The sequence below is a fragment of the Heliangelus exortis genome, chromosome 2, assembly GCF_036169615.1.
Source record: "Heliangelus exortis chromosome 2, bHelExo1.hap1, whole genome shotgun sequence".
NCBI classification, from domain to species: domain Eukaryota; kingdom Metazoa; phylum Chordata; class Aves; order Apodiformes; family Trochilidae; genus Heliangelus; species Heliangelus exortis.
Window position 1 is genome coordinate 16,705,057 of NC_092423.1, and position 23,232 is coordinate 16,728,288.

The 23,232-nt window shown below is 39.0% G+C and overlaps 1 protein-coding gene across 6 annotated transcripts in view; it reads left to right on the forward strand.

The window, feature by feature from the left end:
- Positions 1–18,165, forward strand: part of MPP7 (MAGUK p55 scaffold protein 7) — a 142,329-nt gene extending 124,164 nt beyond the window's left edge. For 5 of the 6 annotated variants that reach the window (XM_071734950.1, XM_071734947.1, XM_071734951.1 and 2 more), the window contains 6 exons: positions 1,747–1,917; positions 8,892–8,972; positions 10,798–10,891; positions 11,983–12,091; positions 13,420–13,563; positions 14,939–18,165. In XM_071734950.1, the coding sequence (XP_071591051.1) occupies positions 1,747–1,917; positions 8,892–8,972; positions 10,798–10,891; positions 11,983–12,091; positions 13,420–13,563; positions 14,939–15,118 (779 nt within the window). In that variant the 3' untranslated portion in view covers positions 15,119–18,165. Of the gene's footprint in view, positions 1–1,746; positions 1,918–8,891; positions 8,973–10,797; positions 10,892–11,982; positions 12,092–13,419; positions 13,564–14,938 lie in introns of those variants that run through there. The other variant, XM_071734952.1, reaches the window with a different exon arrangement.
- The last annotated feature ends 5,067 nt before the right edge of the window (positions 18,166–23,232 follow it).

Sequence of the window (23,232 nt, forward strand, 5' to 3'; positions counted from 1 at the left end):
TGTAGTTATGTAGCAGGGGAACATCCTCTTGTCATCACAGACTTCACCCTAGAGCCAGAGCAATCTCCCAGGCCCTCTCCTGGGTCTGTACCAGCACATGCTCCAACAGGGCTTTTCTCACTGCAGTCACTAATACATTCAGTATTAGAGTTCTTTTTTAAATAATAAAGTAAAATAACTATTTCATTAAGTTTTAATATATCTTATTTTGGTCCCTTTTCTGTATCCAGTCCAGGTCCTTTGCAGTCTAGACAAGACTGTAGCTCTTAAAAATGTAATCAGCCCTTTTTGTGCATGCTAACTCTTTTCCTTTTTCATAGTTTTCATTTTACTTTGAATATAAGTGGATTGACATTGCTTTATTCTTAAACAATTTTTTTCTTCCTTTCCTCTGAGTATGCATTTGTTGTAGATTTCCATAGGTACAGGAGCTCGCATCAATAAAATAACTTGGTTAACATCTTCTGTGATCCCGGTTCTGCAAAGATATAGTTAAAGTGGAACTGTGTCTGCAAAATGCTAAGCTTATAACTAAAACACGTAGTATTTTGATTCAGATCTGGTTCTGAATATTGGCAGGAATGAGCATTGAATTTACCCAATACCTTTGAAGAAAAAATTGTAATATGATTACTTCTCAAACACGTGAAAGTAAATGCTATTACTCATTTAGGAAGGTGCATTGCTGAAAAATATGGGTTCACCAGAAGTTTACTTATGTTTACTGTTCTGTGATATGTTCTGGGCAAAAAAAAATGTGTTTGGATTCTTCCAGTATTTAAAATGTAGTCTGTATTTTAGTGTATTACCCCCAAATAATCAGCTTTTGACTCCTTTGCCATCCCAGTAGTTACTTCTAGAACAAAAGGAGCGCTATAGACATACCAGTAAATCATAATGCAATGCAATGTGAAAGACTTACTTGAAAAACTTTAGAGTAATCATTAGCAGAGGAGTAAATCAGTTATTAACATATACTGTAGAAGGGTTTTTTTGTGCTATTCTGCTTGAAAATCTCCTGATCTCTGATCATCTCCTTTGAGAGTACTTAAAAGCTATGTGAAATTTTCAATTTTCTAAATAGGCACCACAGATGTCACACTGTTGATGCAATTGTAAATGCAAGTTTAATATGAATATTAGCTTTTAAATTCATGCTAATATATCCCTAATGTGAGTACTGTGTTATCTAAGATGTTTCATAGTATTTTGGAATTTAACTTGAAGTTTGGTTTTACTTTCAAACATCTTTGTGAAAGGTTTTGTGAATTTTTTTAATACTGTCAGCATGGAGCTAGACTTAAAGTTTTTAGAAGTTAATTCTGATTAACCCTTTAAACCACCATATGTTTTTCTACAGTATGTTGTACTTGATGTCTGTGTTCTGTGGTGGTTTAATAGAAATGCATTAAGTGATTTAATAGAAATCACTCCAGAGGAGTCCAGACTGCATGAATTTCCTTGTTTTTATGTACTAATATGTAAGATACTCAATTATTTAAATATCTTAACTTATTCTAATCATATTTTACAGTTTGTTGTTGCAACTGTTATGATTTTATTGTTAATTTTACCTGATAACTGTTTAAAATTGAAGGGAAATACTGTTCTCATGACCTGGCTTGTTTAGAATATAATACGTTTTTTATTCCATGCACCAATCCTCTAATGTTTGGAAGAGACTGATTTCAACGGTTTTGACAAGACTTGTTTTCTTACTTTGAAAAAATCCTCTTCTTATTGCAGCTGGTTTTAGAAGAAGCTTTCGTCTTAGCAGAAAAGATAAAAAAACAAACAAATCTATGTATGAGTGCAAGAAGAGTGATCAGTATGATACTGCAGATATCCCAACATACGAAGAAGTTGCAAAATATAGACGGCAACCTAATGACAAATACAGGCTTGTAGTTTTGGTTGGTAAGTTGTTTTCTTTATTTTTGTCTTGCTGACCTAGTAAACCAGCAAAGGACTGCTGATTAACACAATGCTTACCACAGAATCATTTAGGTTGGAAGGGATCTTGGGAGGTCACCTGGTCCTGCTTCCCTCTCAGCAGGGCTGCCTATGACAGCTTTGGGAACCTGTCTTCCCACCATGTGTTATCTTATCTTCCCATCTCACACCTCATTAGAGAGGTGGCCTCCATCTTCTCAGTGGATATCAGAAGGGTGCTGGTGGGTCTCCCTGAAGACATCTCTTCTCCAAGACAGACAATCCCAATTCCCTCAGCCTCAGAGGTCATGTTCTTCAGCTGCCAACTGTCTTGGAGGCCCTCTGATGGCTTTGCTTCACTTTATCAATATGTTTGCTTAGTGCAGGACCCATCGTGGACAGAGTATTCCTCACAGGGTCTTAACAAGTGCTGAGTAAAGTAAATAATTTCCCTCTTATCTACAGGCTAGTCTCTTGATGATACTGTTAGCCTTTTGTCAGCCTTCATTGCTGTCAGCATGTGCTGTGGACTCGTGCTTTGCTCACTGCCCATGTGGAGCCACAGGTCTGTTCATCCAGGCTGCTTCCCAGTCAGGCAGTCCCCAGCCTGTACTGCTATGCAGCATAGTCTATCCCAGATGCAGGACTTTTTATTTGTCCTCATCAAATTTCACAAAATTCGGACAGCCCAAGCCCATAGCATATCAAGGTCCTTCTGAATGGAAGCCCTGCTCCTGAGCAAGCTACTTGTGTCACCAATTTTGGCATCTGGAATCTTGATAAGGGCCCGTTCTGTGTCCTTCTCCAGGTCATTGATACAGGTGAGTCCCAGGGTAGACACCTGAGGAACTCCACTTGTTGTGAGCCACCTACTAGAGCACAGAACAATAACCCTTCCCCACTGAACGTGATCATCTGTCCAGTTTTTCACCTATCTCGTGGTCCACTTGTCCGGACAGGAGGTCCCAGCTTCCCTACAAGGATGCTTTGGGAGATCATGTGTAAAGCCTTGCTAAAGCAACAGGAGATGACATTTAGGTATAGCTACCGTGGCTACTAGTCTGAACCTGACAGTCAAGCTGTACTAAATCTCAAAATAATTAGGTTGGTGTTCTGCTCTTAGATATAAATCAATATACCTATGTAGAAAAAAGAAGAAAAAAAAAAAAGAACAGAATAAATACCTGAGGTCAACAAAGGCAGAATATATAAGTGGAATGAAAGAAAATCATCTATTGTGTTAAAATAGATGCACAGAGAGAAAGGCGGATAAAAGGTGGACTTCTGTAGGCCAAGAATGAATATGAACATAGCTGCAGAAGACTCATGACATCTTTTCAGTTCTCTATTCTTCTACAATCTGTCAAAACACAAAAATCTAGTCAAGTACAAAATTTACTCAAAATACATCACTTCAGTCTCCTAAAAAGGTAGAATGTACATTATCTTAAATTTTCCAAAGGTAGCCATTGCAGTACAAAAGTGTAATGAGTAACCATTCCTACCAATGAGTGTTGTCTCATTGCTTGTTGTTTCCTTTGCAATTGCATATAGGCTGATGCTTCATTAGTGAAGTTTCTGCATTCTGAAAGCAGCAAAGTAGAGAAATGTGAGCCTCTATGAGGGCCTGTTAAGAACTGTTGAGTAGCTGTGTTTTTATATCGCTCATATCCAAGGGAACATTAAATTTAGTTTTTAATAAACAGTTTTGTCACTTTCCAGCACTAAAATTCAGCCACCTACTAGTGTGATCACTGTGAGATTGTGGACTATATACAACAAGTAATAACATGGTTGAGTTGATTTTACAGTTACATCAACAGAGTGCAGTGTGAAAGTGTGATAAGTAGACTTTTTATAACAAATTGCATATGTCTGATCTAAGGAATACCTAGAGATTTAATTTGATTTTTTTTTTGTAATAAATCAAATGAAGAAAGTGTGCTTTTTCAGTAACAAAAGCAGTTCAGAAATTTATTGCAGACTTCAGTAATTCTAATGTTTTTCTCTGGATATTGAGAGTAGCTTAAGTCTGGCCAATACCATAAAAATGTCTTGGGCAAAATGTGGAAAAACTAGCAGAGCTAAGCAATGCAGGTATAGTAAAAGCAAACATATTTAAAAAGCTTTTTGTGTGCCAGTAGCAGTATTCAATATAATCCGTCAAATATAATTTGGATATTAGTACCAGGAAATGAAGGGAGAGATAATTAATTTATAGCTGTAATTGGTGGGGGCACTAAATGTCTGTTGTGTTATGCTAGGCCTAAATGTATAATTTACTGTTGGAAGGGGTTTTTTAGCTTGTGTATAAATGTATAATTTACTGTTGGAAGGTTTTTTTTTTTAGGTTGTATTTTGCCCTTTTTTAGGGGGAGGGAGTTTGACAACTTTGAAATGGAAATTTCTTTTGACTGCATTTTAAATGGGTCTAGTCAGATTTACAGAATGCAAATTGCACACGCAGTAATTTTTAGCACCCTGCAGTGTGATGGATACTAGTCTCAGGTTCAGCTGATGTATTAGCTGATGTCAAGATTTTACCTTTCCTGCAAATGTAGGTTCATGAATAAAGTCCTGCATATCCTTGGGGATTAAATAACAGGTCATCTGAAGCTGTAATGGTACAGATGGTTCTGCTGTGCTTTTACTTGTTATGAATGTGATGAGTCTGCTAAAACCAAAATTATCCAATATTGTGTCACCAGTCATCTTCTGGTAACTCACTGTTCCCAGGCTGCCAACAGATCCTTGAAATCTTCCTTCTAAATATTGCCTGCATGCTAAGCGTGATACCTTGCAGCCCTATTAGGCAGAATATTTTAACACAAAACATATTTAATATATATGCAAGAATATTCATTCGTATGCATTGAGAAAAAAGTCATACTCACAAAAGCTTCTTCTTCAGTAACTGTGAGGGCCAGACAGGCACAGATAATTTCAGGGTGCTTTGTACCACATACTATAACATGCACACATAGTTATATACTATAACTTTACACGGTGTAGTACCAGCTAAGTCAGAGCTTTCTGAAGGGACAGTGCTAGCATAAGGCAGAGTCAGCAGTGACCAACCATGGGTTTATCTCCCAGAATGTTTTGAGTTATGTGTGTTCATAGCTTCCACCAGAAGCATGCAAAGCCTTTCAGGTGCTGTGGTTGTCTGTGGTGCATCTCTCACCAGCAGACAGTGGTGGAAGCAAGGACCAGAGGTTTGTAACCATGAAGGAGCAATTATTATTCGTGTGTCACACAAACAGAAGTCTCTCTGTCTCTGAATGAGGCTGTTAGTACTCCCCATAACGGTGTCCTTCTGGTCACCACTGCAAAGAAGAACAATCTGGAATAATCTGGGACTGAGAAAAGTTCTCTGTTGATACATTAGTTACTTTTTTTAATCCATCACTTTTGGGTTTTTTATGAAGGAGCTGCGTGGAGGTGCTGGCACGAGTGCAGAGGAGGGAAGTGAAGCTGGTGAAGGAGAATAAATGTTACAAAGGATTCAAGGAGCTGGGATTGTTTAGTTTGAGGAAGAGGAAGCTGAGGGGTGACCTTATGGCTCTCTATAACTACCTGAAAGGACATTGTAGAAAGGTTGGTGCTGGTCTGTTCTCATGGGTACTTAGTGATAGAAAAAAGGGAATGGCTTCAAGCTGCAACAGGGTAGGTTTAGACTGGACATTAGGAAAAAGTTTTTCACAGAAACAACAATCATACACTGGAATATGCTGCCCAGGGAGTTGGTCAAGCCACCATCCCTGTATGTGTTTAAGGGTCATTTAAATGTGGTGTTGAGGGATATGATTTAGGGGAGAAATTTGTAGAGTAGGGATGATGGTTGAACTCAATGATCCCAAGGGTCTTCTACAACCTGAAAGATTCTATGAGGCCAGGTCTGTCTTAGAGCAGGAGAGGATGAAATGGAAGGGGCTCCACACACCAGTGTGAGCTCACTGGTCTTGCGTCAGTGAACAGCAGATATCTCACTATTGGCTATGTTTTACTGTAACACAGTAAATGAGGTTATATTTTCCTACTGCACATCTCATTGAGCTACAGTTGGACGTGCATATGGAGTCATTGAGTAGTAGTGATCAGTTGTACTTGTAACTGAGCCACTGTCAAGACATGTTTTCTACAGGATCTTTATGATCCCAGCAGGGATCTTTTCTCCTGACTCTCAAAATCTTTTTGGAAAGGCAGCTTTTCCCCCTCTCTCCCCCCCCCCCCCCCACCTTTTTCAGTTTTCTTCAGACATGTCTTAATGGTACAAAATTTCATGCAAATTTTAGTGACTGGTGTTTGAATTCTGCAAGTGTCCCTTAATAAAGGGAGATAGGCTCTATAGTGCATTTCTGCAGGATTCAACCATTACTTAGCTGATGTGACTCAACACGAAACAGCAAGCAACATAAATGTTCCTTTAAAAAAAAAATAAACAGAATCTGCCCCCACAACTCTAAATATTTCTGACTGGGGTGATTTATACTAAGCCAAAAGTATGATACAGTCATGAATCCCACATGCCTGGTATATTACTACAAGAATCTATAAGAAATGTAATCTGGTATATTACTATAATTATAAATAATTACTGTTGCTCTTTTCAATCCAGATGCTTTATTCTCAAGTCCAAATGGTATTCTGATTCACAAGAGAGAATGGAATCTTTCTCTGTTGCATCAAAATGAAAAGAATATTCAGTGTAGAAGTGTACATTACACTTGGGAGATGTACTTTAAAAATCAGCATAATGGATGGTGTTGCTAATTAGGAATTAACTTCAGCACCCATATGCTGAAGTTATCAGAGTTCTGCCAAGACAGCACAGAAAAAGATTAATCTACACCTCTCAGTAGTTAAATTTAAAGATTCTTAAATGTTAATCTGGAAGGGAAGGCAGCGTAGTAGTGAGATTGTAGTCTGGAAACAGCTTTGATCTAAGTTTGGAAATCATCTGTCACAGGAAGCAAAGCCTGGATTCTTTATATATAAAAAGAGCTACAAGCATATTGTTGATTTGACAGCATGTAGACTGAAGAAAAAATATTTGTGTAGATATGATGGAAACAGATCTTTGCTTGAAGGTAATTAATAATTTTTTAAATTTGGATTCCAGTTGCTTCATTCTACTTTGATAGGATATGTTGAGAATTTTAATTACTTTTCTTATAAAAAATCATATTTACATTAAATATCTATACTATTAGCAAAGGAAAAATGTTGGGTTTTGGTGGGGTTTTTTTGTTTGCTTTTAAAAAAAGAACAAAAGTAATGCTATTGTCTACATGACACATTGCTTTCCTCTGCAGACATACACCAGTAGAGGCTGCTGTACACCATGTTAAATAAATATTTATACATACTGATAAATTAATTTACAGGCAGGTCAGAAATGGACCTTGAAATGCAGTTGTGTGTTTAACTTATGTAAACACATAAAAATTATAAATGCAGAAACTCTCAAGGCTTTACAGAGAGACCATAGTCTGGAACAGTAGCAAACATTTGCTTTTCATCAGTATGTGTTTCTAATTTCAGACAGGTTTGATAGTAATTTTTACAAACTGGCACCTGAAAGTCTTTCCTTCTTGACTCTCACTAGTAATTAACCAATGTATTACTACTTCATTGAAATGTTTATTAAGTTTCATATTTCTAATGTATAAAATGTCTCTGCTGAGAAGCTCTGTATGCATGAGAGTCACTTTTACTAGAAGAGCAGGAATTTTCCTTAAAACCACACATACTGTCGTTGTATTATTTGGGGTATGGTTTCAGTGACTCACTGTCTTCTGCATTCTGCTGTACTGACCTGGCTCAGTGGAAATGAAGCCACTGCAACCTCTGAAATCCATGAGCACTCAGAGCTCTGCTCCCCTCACACAGAATGTCCTGGCCTCACCACCCAAGGGACCTGCAGGCTGGAGCCCCACACGAAGGGCTCCTGGAGGCACAGTCATTGCTTATGGAGCCTGAGACCTCCCAGGAGAGAGTGACCTCACTGAGACCTGAAGCACCTCTGGCAAATGGCAAAGAGTTAGGAACAACCTGAAAGCCCAAAGGGAAGGCTGTTCAGTAGCTTCTAGGACATTAGAGGTGGAGGACATGGGTCAGAAAACTTCCATGCAGTCTTTGTTTCTTCCTGACATTCTGTTTCTAAGAGTGGTCTCTTTTTGGCAGCCACATGGAGAAAGAAATACTGGAGCCAGTTCAGACAGCAGGCAGCAGACAAGGATAGTTTAAAAGAAAATCAACAGCAAAGGAAGAGACGCAAACATCCAAACAGGAGCTCTGCCATTTGTTCCTTTCTCCATGCAATGCTATCCTGGCCCATTCAAAAGGTGGACAGTGGCAGCTACAGCCAGGAAAAACTGGCAGTATTCCTGCCTGCAACGGGGCTGGAAGGAGCACAGTATCCCAGGGCATGAGGACAAAGTGGGAGTGATGCTCCTCAGGGGAGTCTGGTGCAGACCAGGAGTGGAGCAGCTGGAGGGAGGAGGAGAAAGCCACAATGTCACATGGAGTGCAGGGGCTCTGGGGGAACTTTGTGCATGCCAGCTAGGATCCTCTAGTCTGTGAGTTGGGCATGTTTTGGCAAAATGAAGAGTCAAACCAGGTTTTGTGCTGGAAAGCTAGGTTGCATGGGTCTATAGTAGGGCTGAGGATGAAGATAGCTGTGTATTGAGAGTAGTTGCTGTAGAAAAGAAAGCTTGGCTTTCACCTTTTTCACTGATATTTTCCTTGGTAATAAAGTCAGAGCAGAGTAACTGCCAACTACATCCCCTGAAATTTGTCAGTGCTGTATATTTTAAGAGAGGCCAGAACCGTGGGCATTTCCAGTATGTATTACAGCTGTATGCTGTGTAGTCTTATCTCAGAGAGTTCTTATACCTGAAGAGAAGAGAGAGCTGGCTGCTGGGAAACATTATGTTGTGTTTTTTTTTTTCTTTCAGGTCCTGTGGGGGTTGGACTGAATGAGCTTAAACGGAAATTGCTGATCAGTGACACCCAGCATTATGGGGTAACGGTGCCACGTAAGTAAAAATACACTTCTATTCTTCCAATGCTAAACTTGCATTATTATCCTTTGTTATTGTATTACCTCAAGGCACTTTTAAAATTTGGGTCTCTAAATGCATGCTTGGCATCCAAATTACTTTTCTAATTTTTAAAATTGTTGCTGCAGTTTTGTTTTAAATAGCATTGATTAAACGCACAGGATGTTTTGGCTCAAAGGCGGTGCAGTAGACTTTTAGTACAAGTTTAACATGATTGATGTCAGTGAGTTTAGTAAATGAAACTCAGCTGAAGAACACCCTGGATTTGGCTGCAAAGCAGTGAAATGTACTCTGTTACCAGTGCTTGCTTTCAGCGAAATTGCCTTTGTATGTTTGCCAGGCTGAAAAATTAGAACTGATAAACAGTTTAATCCTCTGAATGAATTAATAAAATCCCTTTGATTAGATTAAGAAAATTTGACTTGGGGATTTTTAACTTTTTCCACCTGTCTCACCAAGTAGTGTTACTTTGTATATTAACTTCTATGGTACTTCATTTGGGTTTCTTCAATGTAAGGACTAGACAATTTTAGTTAGACCTCTCATTCCTTGGTTTGCTTTCTACCTTCTTACTATTTGTGCCTTCTGTAGGCATCTTTCAAAAACAGGGTCCAACATTCTGCATTTGGGAAGTACTGTCACAGGCTTTTTGCACGTACAGGTATTCTGTAAAGTATATATATGAATCAATTTGCCAGGTAGAAAAATTACTACATTTGGTTTTGGCAGGTCATTTCATTTACACATTACTTGCTTCAGCTGAGTATTGAAAACAACAACAACAAAATAAGCCACATGTCCCTAAATATCTAACACACTGAAATATATGCAATCATTTGCCCAAAAATATTTCTCTAAAAATTGCCAGTATTCATCGAGTTGCCTTCTCTCTTTTCTCTTCCAAATTTGTGGTTATAATTTAAAACAAACATATAAAGAAATCACTCCCTAAAATTCAGTAAGAGAGGATTTGGAGGGAGAACTGGGGTTTTCATCCTGGAAATGTTCCTCTTCGTGTCAACCTAAGAACAGCGTGATACCAAACAGCATTCAGGACCGATTCTGCAAGCAGGTTGTGTACATTCCTATGTGAGAGAGAATGCATGATGCTGTAACATAAAACTTGTATTAAATAGACTTTCAGATGAGTTCATTATCCATAAATGGCAATGCCATAACTAGGTTTTATTTATAAGCAAAACCTTTGTACATAGTACTTGAAGGAAAGTGCAAAGTGCAAAGATTAAGGAGCTACTGAAAGAAAAAGGAATTATGTTTTGATCACCAGAAAAACAAAACACTAAAGCATAAAACTCACACCCGATATTTTATTATCATGCTTCACATACCATAGCTACAAGTGTTGTTAATGAATGTAACATTTTTTTAAATCAGACTGGTGAGCTCTGTTTCCCTTTATGGTCTCATATGCTAATAAGTTCAACAAGTCTCAAGTTTGGGGTAATTGTCATGGACTGCTGCTCCTTTTATTATTCAACTGTCCTCATTTTATTGGATTTTTCCATAGGTAATAAAAATGATAATCTGGTACTTGTCCAGTAGATTTTTTCATGCTTTTCCTGCACGCCTTTAAAACTCAATCCTGTCATATGCTTGTGTGCTGCTTACCAGATCCAGAGCAGCCTTATGTCTATCAGAAGTGAGGGAACTGCTATGCCTAGTATTGCACCAGGGTTTTGTATTTTCAGTGTTTCTTGAACTGGTTTCTATCATAATGTTTTGTGCGTCTTTTCATCTTTTTCTTCTTTTTTATTTATTTCTTGATTTAATGAAACTGCAGACACAACCCGACCAAGGAGAAGCCAAGAAAGTGACGGTGTTGAATACATTTTCATTTCCAAGCACTTGTTTGAGACAGACGTGCAGAATAACAAGTATGTTGAAGAGACTAACTAAAAGCACTGTGAAAACAATGGCTTTATTATAAAATGCGGCTGGTTGTAATTTTAGATAATAAGTCAAAGTGGATATGGCTTGCAGCAGTTTGAAGATGTGTTAAAGTTACGTTTTGATATATAAGCAGTTCAAAGCAGCAGGCAAAAACAGAGAAAAAAAGCAGTATGTGCAAACACGTACTGCTTTTTCGAAGCTTTCAAGTATTTCCAGTACTTCAGTTCATCTAGAAGACACTGAAATTGTAGATGTTCAGGGTGGGGGAGCACTCATAATAGGGCATCGTCTGTCATAGCAATAAAGCATTGCAACTCGGGGGAGGCAGGGGGTGCAGGAAGTGCTGCAAACGTGCCTGAGTCAATGTTTGTGTAGTTCTGCTCTCTTTCAGGCCAGGCACTTCCTCTGCTTTTGAATTTGGAGATCTACAGTGAAGCCCCTGCCTATAAACCCACCAGAAATTAAACTAAAATAAAGACAATGGTAGCATCGTCCTCTCCAGCAGCCTGTAAAACTCTGTAGCTTGAAATTCTTCCCCAGTGTTTCAGAGGGCAAAAGTGTATTAGACACAACACTGTGGGTTTTATTGAAACTTCAAACTGTGCTTTGCTTTTTTGGCAAATAGTGCTTGTATTTTTATAGCACATAACCAGCTGCCTTGGTTCCATTAGCACCATTGTTGCTCCTCCTCCTCTTCTGAGACAGAGAATTTGGATATTCTGTAGTGTGCAATGAAATTTCAGTAGTTTCTATTGTTTAGCTTATCCACTGTTTTATTGCATTGCATTAGTTCAGAAACAGAGGTGATGGAAAACATTAGTGGGTCTTGGACTGCAGTACTTTTTTCTCCTTAGCTGTAACACAAGCAGGTGTTACTGATTTGAAAGTGGTAAAGTAGATTTCTTAAAATTGACATGCTGAAATACTTGACAGCATTTCCTTTATAAAACATGGTAAAACTCTCACATAATGTAAAATATTTTTTGCTCCTGAATTAGATCTTACAAACCAAACTGATAAGTTTTCTTTTGGAGAAAATGGAAATGATTCCAGCTGTTTTCACCTTCTGCCACAGGTTTATTGAGTACGGCGAGTATAAGAACAACTACTATGGTACAAGTTTAGACTCTGTTCGATCTGTACTAGCTAAAAACAAAGTTTGTTTGTTGGATGTGCAGCCACATGTAAGTAAGCATGTCTTTTGGATTCTTGTAGTTCCACACACTGCATATGGGGAACCCAGAAAAAAATTGTTTCTAAAAGTGTGTATTTTATTCTACAACGAATGAATGTTGAGTGGGCTTGCTGGGTACCTTTATCACAGCAAGACTCTTTGAAAGGAAGAGAGGAAGGAAACTTCAGTACATATTGGGAAGTATTCAGCTTGGTGATTAAGTGAACTGAAAGCCTGCAGCATAATACCAAAGATTTAATTTTAGTATGCTCCTACATTTTCATTCATCTTTCTGTTGGTTTGGGTTAGAGATTCTCTCTGAAACTTCAGTCTCAGAATGGCCTTCAACTATCACCCAGCCCAGCAACTCTCTCTCAGAAGTTTAACCAGACCCTTCATGAAAAGGGTTTCCATGCAGGGTGGACACACGTCAAGGAACACACTAGATGTGTTGTTGGCTGGATGATGGTTAAGAACATTCCTTTAAAACCATTTGTTCCTGTGTTGACCTTGCTTTTTGGCCCCACTGAACAGCTCCAATGGGAATTTTTATGCTGCTAATAACCACAGTGCTTCCAGGAGCTGGACTAGTTCGTTTAAACACAGTCAAAGTGTTTCTTCTCCAAGGGTGGCCAGCCTGTGACTTCTGAATCCTTGCAGCTTGTGAACAGTTCCTGGGGCAATTTCAGATGTGAGGCTGTGCAGAGGCTCCACAGGTTGATACTGCCAGGTAGCTCTGCAAGGTTCTTGCCCTGTTTTCTGGAGTAGCACCATAATCTCTCAGGGATCATGCTTGTAATCCCTCCTGGAATCCCACTCTGACACAGAATTTTCCTGTGGGCCTTGGCAATGTGAAAAAGACAGAAAGCTGCCAGCCATCCCATTCCTGCTTCACCCTGTGCACCATCTGAATTGTAGACCCATCTCTAACTCCCCACCCAGCATTACTCTACTGACTCAGGAACAGTGAGGAGCAGGAGTTATGTTGTGGACACACAGTACTGAAGAAAACAAATCATTGATCTGTTATGACCAGGTGCCACAGACACCTTTTCTTGTTTCTTTTCATGGGTACAGAAAGTGCTATTCCTGCTAAAATGTGTCAGATTATTTCTCTCCTCCATATTTCCTCTGAAAACTCTCCAGTTTTATTATTATTCACATGACAGTTCTCTGTGCATAAATCAAAGCCGGTCACCAGGGCAGGATGACAGTAAATGAAAAACAGCCTTCTAAAAGTGCTTCGTGGGTTTATTTTGGTTAGTGGAGAGTTTCTTTTATTACAGTAATTCTTTTGTGCAAAATAAACTAATTAATTAAAACATTTCCTCTTGCCAGACAGTGAAACACTTACGGACATATGAATTCAAACCATTTGTTATATTCATAAAGCCTCCAGCACTCGACCGTTTGAGAGAGACCAGAAAAAATGCCAAGATTATTTCAAGTAAAGATGATAAGGGAACTGCAAAACCCTTTACAGTAAGTATATTTAGACATGGTAAAACATGAGAGCTTGTTAAGAGTTTTGCTGTAGCAACTTACCCTGAAAATACAAGTGAACACTGGATCTCATCGACAGTGCTTGTCAGGACTTACACAAATATCTTGTTATTTCCCCAATTTCTCTTCTGCTGCAAATTTACTATAGTGTTTTCATTGTTTGATTTGCTCATGGGTATTTCCATTTCTGTGGTCCTCTGATTTTATGTCAATGAAGAACCTGCACAATGCAAGTATATTTGTATGAGAAATAACGAGGGCTTAAGATGTTTCTATTCAAGTATAAGAATATTTTTGCTTTATCCAAGTGTATTACTTGGTCTCCATTTAGAGGAAAGCTCAAATATAAAGCATCAATTTAAAAAGTAAATTCCACTTTAACGCAAAGGTCGTATTTGTGGAGAAGATAAATTTTTGAAATTTTTATAGGGTAATGGACACAGAAAGAAAAAGAGAGAGAGAGAAAATGAAAGAAGATAAAGAGAAGATAGAGAGAGAGCACGAAAGAAAAAGAGGGGGAGGGAACAAGAGAAAGAAATCTAAACAAGTAACAAATGCTGCTTTTTACCAATAGTCAGAAAAAAATATTATTTAGATTACCCAACAGTTATTTATTTACCTCCTTGAAATATAATGAAATAATATTTTAATGGAAAGTAAAGCAAAGCCGATCATGATCAATCTTTTTATATACATTTACAGTTTGTATCATTTTGCCTTATTCAGATGACACTTTGAAATTTTTAGCTTTTGTTTCAAACTGAGTCACAGACACAGTCACACACCATATGTTTGTAGCATACACATTTGAAATAGGTTGGAAGTAATGCACTGTTAATATATGTTGTATGGTATATAAAATGTAAGGGGAGTTCATTCTTCAGAGCATCCTTCAGGCCTTTGCTTAGTTAGGCTGGGTTTAATCTCTCAGAGTTCTGTAAACAATTAAATTCCTAGGATTTGTTCCCTCCCCAAACATCAATAAAACAGAAATACACCAAGTCAGGTGGAACCAGGCATAAGAAGCAGCTCCTACCAAGCTCTTAAAAGAATAAAGGCTGTATTGCAACACAGCACATGCTAATAGCAAACTGAGACTTAAGTCATGAAACCTTAAATGTATCATCAAAGTGAACAGCTAGAAACTTTTTCCACTAGTACTGCTAAACAAAAATGTCTCTGTAATTACTGTGCAGTGACTTAAGTAAAACTCACTTGTAATGGTAATTTCTATATAATTTTTTATTAGAAGTACAGTTTTCCTCCCTCCTGATGAGAAATAAGCAAGTAGCTTTGTGTTTACCACAGAATGAGTTTATGTGACGTTGCTCTGGCCTTGCACTGATTTTACTAGGAAGAAGATTTTCAAGAAATGATTAAATCTGCCCACGTGATGGAGAGCCAGTACGGGCACCTTTTCGACAAGGTGATTGTCAACGATGACCTCGCAACAGCTTACACTGAGCTTAAAACAACTTTTGACAGGTTGGAGACTGAGACCTTCTGGGTTCCTGTCAGCTGGCTACATTCATAATGCTTTAAATGGACAAAACATCTGCTGTTGTCTCAGCATCTAAATGTGGGACATGGTTAGGCATTGCTTGATGACCATTTTCTTGGTAGGCTTTCTAACTCCACCTGAGCAGCAGGTACATTCTTCATGCACTTGGAACTGGTCTTGTTTTCCTGTCTTCAATCCTCCTGCCCACAGTTTTGGGCTGAACAGTCAGATTAAACCAAAGTCTTACTGTACTCCATAAAGGGAGCTAATACTGGTGTAACAAAACTGCCAAACACCTCTATCATTATCTGTGTATTTCCAAGGCAAGCTTTTTTTTAATGGAGATTTTGCAGAAAATATTAGTTAATACTGGATATCATTGCTTTGGGTTTTTTAAGTATGATTGTTCCCATAATGAGCACGTCAGCACTTGGAAATTATTACTACTTAAGTACTTGAGAGAACTGAAACAGGCAAAAGTGACCAACATTTTTATGAGGAAGACATCATAGTTTTAATTATGTATTAAGATCAGTGTTTTTACTTTTCTAGATGTAAACCTTGTCTTACATGTACAGAATTATTTTAGTATTCCTTTTCACTTTCATAGTCATGGAAAGAAAGATGTATTCAGTGTCTTAATTGTGAAATACAATGCTGTGAGCATGCATGGATTAAAAATACTTTCGTGCATGCTTTGTGGCACATGAGAGAAAACTCATGGGACTGTTTATTTAAATAGGGAAAAATACTTGTTACTATGTATATAACTTCAAAGTCTTTGGGATTAATCTTCTGTGAAATATTGCAAATTGCTATGAATAGCAACAAAGTAAAGAGTAACTGGTTTTTTTTTTTTTTCTTTAGAACTTTTAGAATCCTTTAGAACAGTTTTTCCATCAGAATTTAAAAAAAAAAAAAAATTAGTGAGGAAATCTTGGAGATCTGGGAAGCAGTTGCAGGAGATTAATTCTTTTTGTTGTTTAATATGTAGTGATACTTCTTAGTAGTGTAACAGTTATTTTGTCTCCTCTCAAAAACAAGTTAATGCTCTAGACTTCACTGTAAAAATACCCTTGTCACTGGTCAGGCACACTTGAAAACCTCACTTTAAAATTTGATGTGGCAGTGCAAGCGAATGTATATTAGATTATGTATTTTTAATAGAGGTAATTTGGTATTTTTCTTTATTTACTACTGATATGCAGGAAATGAGCACATCTGTAAAGACCAAGTAACACCTGTGTGTTGTATTGTGACTGTGTCTTGTAAGTACAGAACGTGTATAGGAACTTGCTGACTTCAGGTCATCACATCTGTGGCATTCAAACAGGAAACCATTACTTCATGTTAATCTGTAAAGAGAATATAGCTGTCTTGTTTAAAGTAAAAAAAGAATTTAGTGAAACTTTATATATTTATGAAAGGGTTGGAAAGGGATGTTAAGTTTTTAAATTTCTTGTCAATGTGATCGTTTACTAAGGAGATTACTATGTCTGTAATTTGAAACACTGTCTCTGTAAATGGAGCTCAACATTCCATGTAAATATTTTATTTCAGTTCATATGCTGATAAAGCCATCAGATTTCGCAGTTTTATTCTAAATGTGTATTTAATATGTGGGTCATTGCATTTGGCTTAGAGATGTATAAGGTAAATGAAATACAAGCAACAACAGCAAAATCCCTAGGAGTCTGGAAATGTTTATGCAAGGGTTACAGATGTACTGAGTCCCAGTACAGATACACACTCCACTTGAACAGCTGTAATGTAACTTTTGTCAGATTTCATCATTTTCCTGGTGAAAGTACACTTTTTTGTAACGTAACTAGAAATGTGTTGATTAAATTAATTGCATGGAGATTATGAGAGCTGACAAAATATTTTCTTTTTTTTTTTAATTATGGAAAATCAAACCTATTTTCTGAAGAGCTGGAATTCATCGGGTCTGTCTGCTTCTGCCTGTGAGACCCTGAGTGCCCTCATCATCTCTTGCAAACAAACCCAAGCTGGGAGGGCACTTGGCATCTCTCAGCATCTGGCTGTTTCCAACAAAAGGGAATTTGTCATTCCTGAAGCACACCACACAGCTTCTTACCTGGGTTCTCTCAGAGCATTGGTGTACAGTAACTCTCAAATGAGGGACCTTCTTTTCTCTTTAAGAAATAGATGCTGGAGTAGTGGGCAAACTCCCTGTTAGAAACATGTCTGGCTCTCCTGCAGGCTGTTTTCCTTGTCTTTTTGAAATTAATTGAACTCCCATTTCTGGGTCTCTGTGGTCTAGGAGGACCTTCTACAACAGGTTTCTGTGCTGGGCAGCAGTAAGCAGCACGCTGCTTTTCTGCATTTACAGACACTGATCCTCTGATCCTCGGCACAGTCCTGGCAGGAGTTTCCTAGACTGATGGCTGCCTGCCCCGTCTCCAAGCCAGGAGCTAATTCCTGAATTGTAACACCTGCAAAAGAAAGGGAATCACAAAAACATAAATCTAACCAACAAAGTAAAATGTGCGTACAGTCTTTGAGGAGTAAGAAATGGTTCAAATTAAATTACTAGACTGCTCTTGAAAATCAACATTTTTGTAGTGTTTGCTTAAAAAAAAAAAAAAAAAATCAAAGCCACTGGCCTCCATGAGGCAGGCAGTGGTAATAGTAGGTCAAGGCAGAAAAATGTCTTAATCCAACAGCGTCAACAGGGCTGGAGCCTGCTTACTGTGATGGACATTGAGACCATGTGCTCAATTATTCTGTGATACTCAAGGCAGGGAGGATGGGGGTGAGGGAATTGTTCCTTTGACTCCTAAGAATTTGGGAACGAATACAACTAAACATGTTTCCAATATTCCACATAGTCAAGTTGTGCTGTGTGGGTTTTAAGAGAACTCAATGTTTTGACAGTCAAGTCCAGATGTTTTTATTGTGTTTTAGCTGTCTGCCACAGTCAAACAAATGGTTATATTTTTTACTATTGTACCAAGCTCTATACTTGAATTTGCCATCAGGTCCTTTTGTTGATGTCTTACCTGAAATCTGGTCTTACCTTCTTATGCAAAACAATAAATTATTGATATATCACCAAAGGTGTTTTTTCTTTGTTCTAAATTGCACCACAACATGTAGGCGTAATTACTTTAATTACTTAATTTACTTTTTAGTTTATTTAAAAGGTAAAATGCCTGAGCAGTAAGTTATCTCAGAGGTCTCTTACTGTAATGCTCCAGTTGCCTTTAAATGGAAGGAGAAAGTGACCTCAAACAAGGACTAAAATTCTTACATTTTCATTTTAGTGGCCCAATTCTCCTGCAAAATAGATGCTTACACTTTCCTGCACCCCAAAATAAACTATTTTCTTTTTGAGATTTTCTTTTTGAAAGTTTAAATCAGTGGCTCAAACTCAGACAGCAGCTCACCTGGGCTTGCTAAGTTGCTCGGAGTGTTATTTGAGTTACTGACTCAGAGTGTTTCATCTGTCACATATGTTCCTAGGCCACTCACTCCAGTAGGAGGCTGTGTGCATTTGTAGGGCTCAAAGAAAGTAATGCTTAATGGTTAAAGGTTTCAGCAGAAATATACACCAAAACATTTGGAAACAGTTAAAGTCTGGTCTTTAATTTTGTCTTATGTTAAATGACAGTACAAATGAGGGAATTTGGAGTTCTAGACAGCTGGAGACTTTTCCCCTCTCAGTATCTGTGTCTGAAATACAAGCTGGATATTTGGAAGACTGTATGGAATGATTTTACATCTCTATAATAAAATACTATGGTATTTTGTGTAGTGGACATCCAACATTTTAACAAAGAGGGTAGAGCCTTGTGATTCTAGAGACTTTGTTTAGCTTCTATTTTAGTTCTACATGTCTGTTGAAACAGACTTGATGGCACAAAGCTGCCAGCACAGTTCAATATTTGGATGGAAAAAAAATATCTTTAGGATTTCCAAAAGGGTTTAAATGGCACAAACAGTATTTGAAAAATTTTTGATAAGTAATAAATAGGGAAAATTAGGTCTTTTGTAATTAGGTCTAGTTCTTTTCAGTAGACCTATTAATATTCACAATTTATGCTAAAAACACAGAAGGCACACTGTAAGTTTCCTCAAGTGAAATCTAAATTAATGGTTTAATGAAGATGTTATAAGCTTTCTATTCAGCTATACACAGGCTCATGGAAATTCAGTTTTAAGGGATTCAGTACATCTTTAAAAGGCAGAGGGTCTGTGGATATGGCAGAGAGTCTGGGGCTGTTGCAAACATGAGTTTGGTACAGACTGTTGAACATCTTTATCAGTGACCTTGATGATGGCCCAGTGTCTTCTCACCAAGTTTCCTGATGACACAAATCTGGGAAGTCTGGCAGACACTCAGAAGGCTGTGCTGCCATTCAGAGGGACCTGGACAGGCTGGAGAGTCGGGCAGGGAAAGATTTAATGAATTACAAGAAGGGTAAGTTGTAGAGTCTTGCAGCTGGGTAGGAACAACTCAAGTATCAGTACAGCTTGGGGACTGAACTGTTGCAGAGCAGTGAAGGGGAAATGGACCTGGGGGTTCTGGTGGATGGAAGGATGAGCATGAGCCATCAATGTGCCCTTGTGGCCAAGAAGGCCAATGGCATCCTGGGTGCATCAGAAGGGGGGTGGTTAGTGGGTCGAGAGAGGTTCTCCTCTCCCTCTACTCTGCCCTCGTGTGGCCACACCTGGAATAATGTGTCCAGTTCTGGGCCCCTCAGTTCCAGAACTGCTTGAGAGAGTCCAGGGAAGAGCGACCAAGATAATGAAGGGAGTGGAACATCTCCCTTCTGAGGAAAGGCTGAGGGAACTGGGGCTCTGCAGCTTGGGGAAGAGGAGAACGAGTGGTGACCTCATTAATGTTTATAAATATGTAAGGGGAGAGAGCCAGGAGGATGGTGCCAGGCTCTTCTCACTTATGCCCAATGATAGGACAAGAGGCAATGGATATAAGCTTGGGCATAGGAGGTTCCATAGAAACACGTGGAGAAATTTTTTTACAGTGAGGGTGGCAGAGCACTGGCACAGGCTGCCCAAGGGGGCTGTGGAGTCTCCTTCTCTGGAGACATTCAAAACCTGCCTGGATGTGTTCATAAGTGACCTCCTGTAGGTGACCCTGCTCTGGCAGGGGGGTTGGACTTGAGAATATTTCAGACATTAAGAGTAAGCATTGAATCCAGATGAAGAAATACATGAACAGCATTTTGCCCCATGAAAACAATTGCTCTGAGAGGTCCCTGTGGCCTTTTTTGGTAGGTGAGAGCAGTACATGATAAAAGAGACAAAAAGCAATTCTAAATTTTATGCAGACAGTGTTGGCTTTGGGGGTTATTATTTAAGAAAACATCAACTGGGGCAGTTCTGCTTGTTTTCTGTGTGATCTCTGGAGATTTCATGGTGTGTCCCCTCCCTTTCCTAAATTTGCATTACTGGCTTATTGTTAAGAAACAATAGTTCCCCCAAATTGGTCTAGGCTTCAAGTTTTTGGAATAGTCATGTTTCATGATCAAGGTGCACATTTATGGTGGCACAGTTGCACAGAAGGAAGCATGGGTTGGGACCTCTCCATAGTGAATGTAGACCCTCTCATATTTTACTCTTAGAGCTCTGCACACCATGGATGGGTTCTGCTTCCCCATGGAACTTACTTTGATACAGCTGCACTGGAACAGCTGCCCAGGGAGGATGTGGAGTCTCCTTCTGTAGAGGCTTTCAAGATCCATGTGGATGTGTTTCTGTGTGACCTGCATTGGCAGGGGTGTTGCATTTGATCTCCAGAGGTCCCTTCCACCCCCTCCTATTCTATTATTCTATGATTCTGGAGCCCTACTCCTAAATATAGACCAGCCTGTGTTAGGCACTATGAATGTGGTAAAAAGATGTAGCACCCAGTTCAAAGCAGCTCACTTAAAAAGTCAGATAGAATGGAGCAATGCAGACCAGCAAGGAGGTGCAAGGAGATCCGGTGAGCTCAGCTTTTCTTACTAAGTGGCAGCAGAGGCTCTGCTGGCACCATGGGGCAGCTGGGTATGGGATTCAGCATCTCACAGGAGGCTCAGGTGTTTCAGGGGCTCCCTGGCAGGGCTTCAGCCCCTGCTGGCAGTGCTCAGACACAGCTGAGGAACAGCAAAAGGTTGGTCCTGGCAGCCATGAGGGCATCTTGACTGGGGGAAAGAATTTATCTGTGTATACATGAGCTGTGCTCTTGCCTCTTTTCTTCAGAGCCAGAACAGGTCTTGGCCCATTTTACTGATGGGTGCAGATGGAGACAGAATGTTCAAAGTCCCATTTGCAGTCCTGGCTACCATTGATAATGAGACACAAAAGAAATATTTCGTTTGGTTGTTTTTTTGTTGTTGTTGAAAACTGGCCTGAAAACTTTGTTATAAATGGTGCTATCTGGATAGTATGAAAGAGCAGTGTCGGTTATTGGCCCTGCTGGGGTATTATTCCAGATGTTTCTCTTTACACAGCTGTTAAGCAGGAAGTAGAACCAAAACCAAAGATTGATTTGAACCATTGTTTTGTCAAAAACCAGAACTGAATCTGAATTATTGTCTTCTTCTGGCTTCATTGAATTCAGATCATCATTGGCCACAGCTGGATCCAAGTCGAGCTCAAACCAAACTGGAAATAGCACAGACTTTGACCACACTTTTGAATAGGTGAGGCTTTGAAGGCCAAGAGTCTGCATCTCATAATGAGTGCAGCTGATGTTGCCTTTATGCCAAGAGCAACTTTATTTTATTGTGCATGTTTGCATATGTCTGTATGTTTACGTTTCAAGTGCTGTAGTGTATACCAGTTTATTTTGATGAAAAAAACAGGCTTACAAAAACATGGTTTATTACTTAATTGCATGATTAATGACAGACCAAAGAAAGAAGTCCACTGATACAGTACCAAAGTTCTAGCAAATAGATGCATAGTTTAATCAGGCAGGACGTTCACACATCTCAGGAAGCTTAGCATTTTACATTTAAAATATATTGGTTTGCCCCCATTTTGTGAATGTCAAAAGAGCTTGATTGAATGCAGATTGTGAACTTGTTCACTGCAAACCTTGTTAAACATGAAATCTTGCTGGGATTATCTTAATTGTTCCTTAAATGAGAAGGCTGCTTTGTGTATAGACTATAATTTTTTGCTTGACAGATAAAGAAATGTGAACCTGTTGGGAGACACAGGAATTCGTCTGTGTAGGAATATCACTGGGCCAACTGTCTTGCCTTTTATGTGATACTGTGGTGTAAAAACACTGCTCCACTGGTTTCATTTTACAGAAAATAGTCTCTGTGGTGGCATCCTGTGGGAACTGAGGTATCAAGTTCTATTTTCCCTTCAAAAGCCCAACTACATGTGTACCCCACTTCTGAAACTGCATTCTCCATGCCTGCCAGACAGCCCCCACGGGCTGGGGGATGCTGCACATGGCAGGGCAGCTACAGGAAAGCTCTTCCAAGAAAAGCAGGAGGTGCCCCTCTTTGCCATGGTAGAGACTGCCACAGGTAACACCACAGTGTCTGGAATGAGAGATGCTGTTTGTGATAAGATCATACTTTGTAAAGGAGGAAAATACTTTATTACTCTGGTTTTAATCTTCAGAATTGTGTGTTACGCTTCTGATTATCTGACACTGTTACTCTAACTGCAGATTTTTGGCTTCCCTACTGCCTGCTTGAAAACAAGAGTTGCTGTAATTAAAGCCTTTATTCCTTATATAAATGTAACCACAAACAATGTGGAGTTCCCATCTTCCAAAACTACCAGATCAAGCAAATAAAGACAAAATCTCTGCAACTGTTCTCAAGTGACCTATTCTGTTTAATCTTGTTTCCTTTCTTCCTAACCAGTCTTCTCAAAAAAAGCCTCTCCATGTCAGGGGCCATTAGTTTAACAAGGGCAATGTGGAGCAGAAAGGAGAGGCTGGCCAGGAACTGCTGGAAGGGAGAAGCTGGGGCACTGCCAGGCTCTGAACTATTGCGATGTCTGCAGGCCTGGCACAAAACTGAGCAACCTATGGGTGAAAACAGCATGGGAACCTGATTTAAACAGCAAGGTGTCATTTCTTCCCTTTTAATGACCAGAAGGAGCAGCCTCCACACCTGTAGCTTTCACTTACAATAAGCATTTAGAAGGGA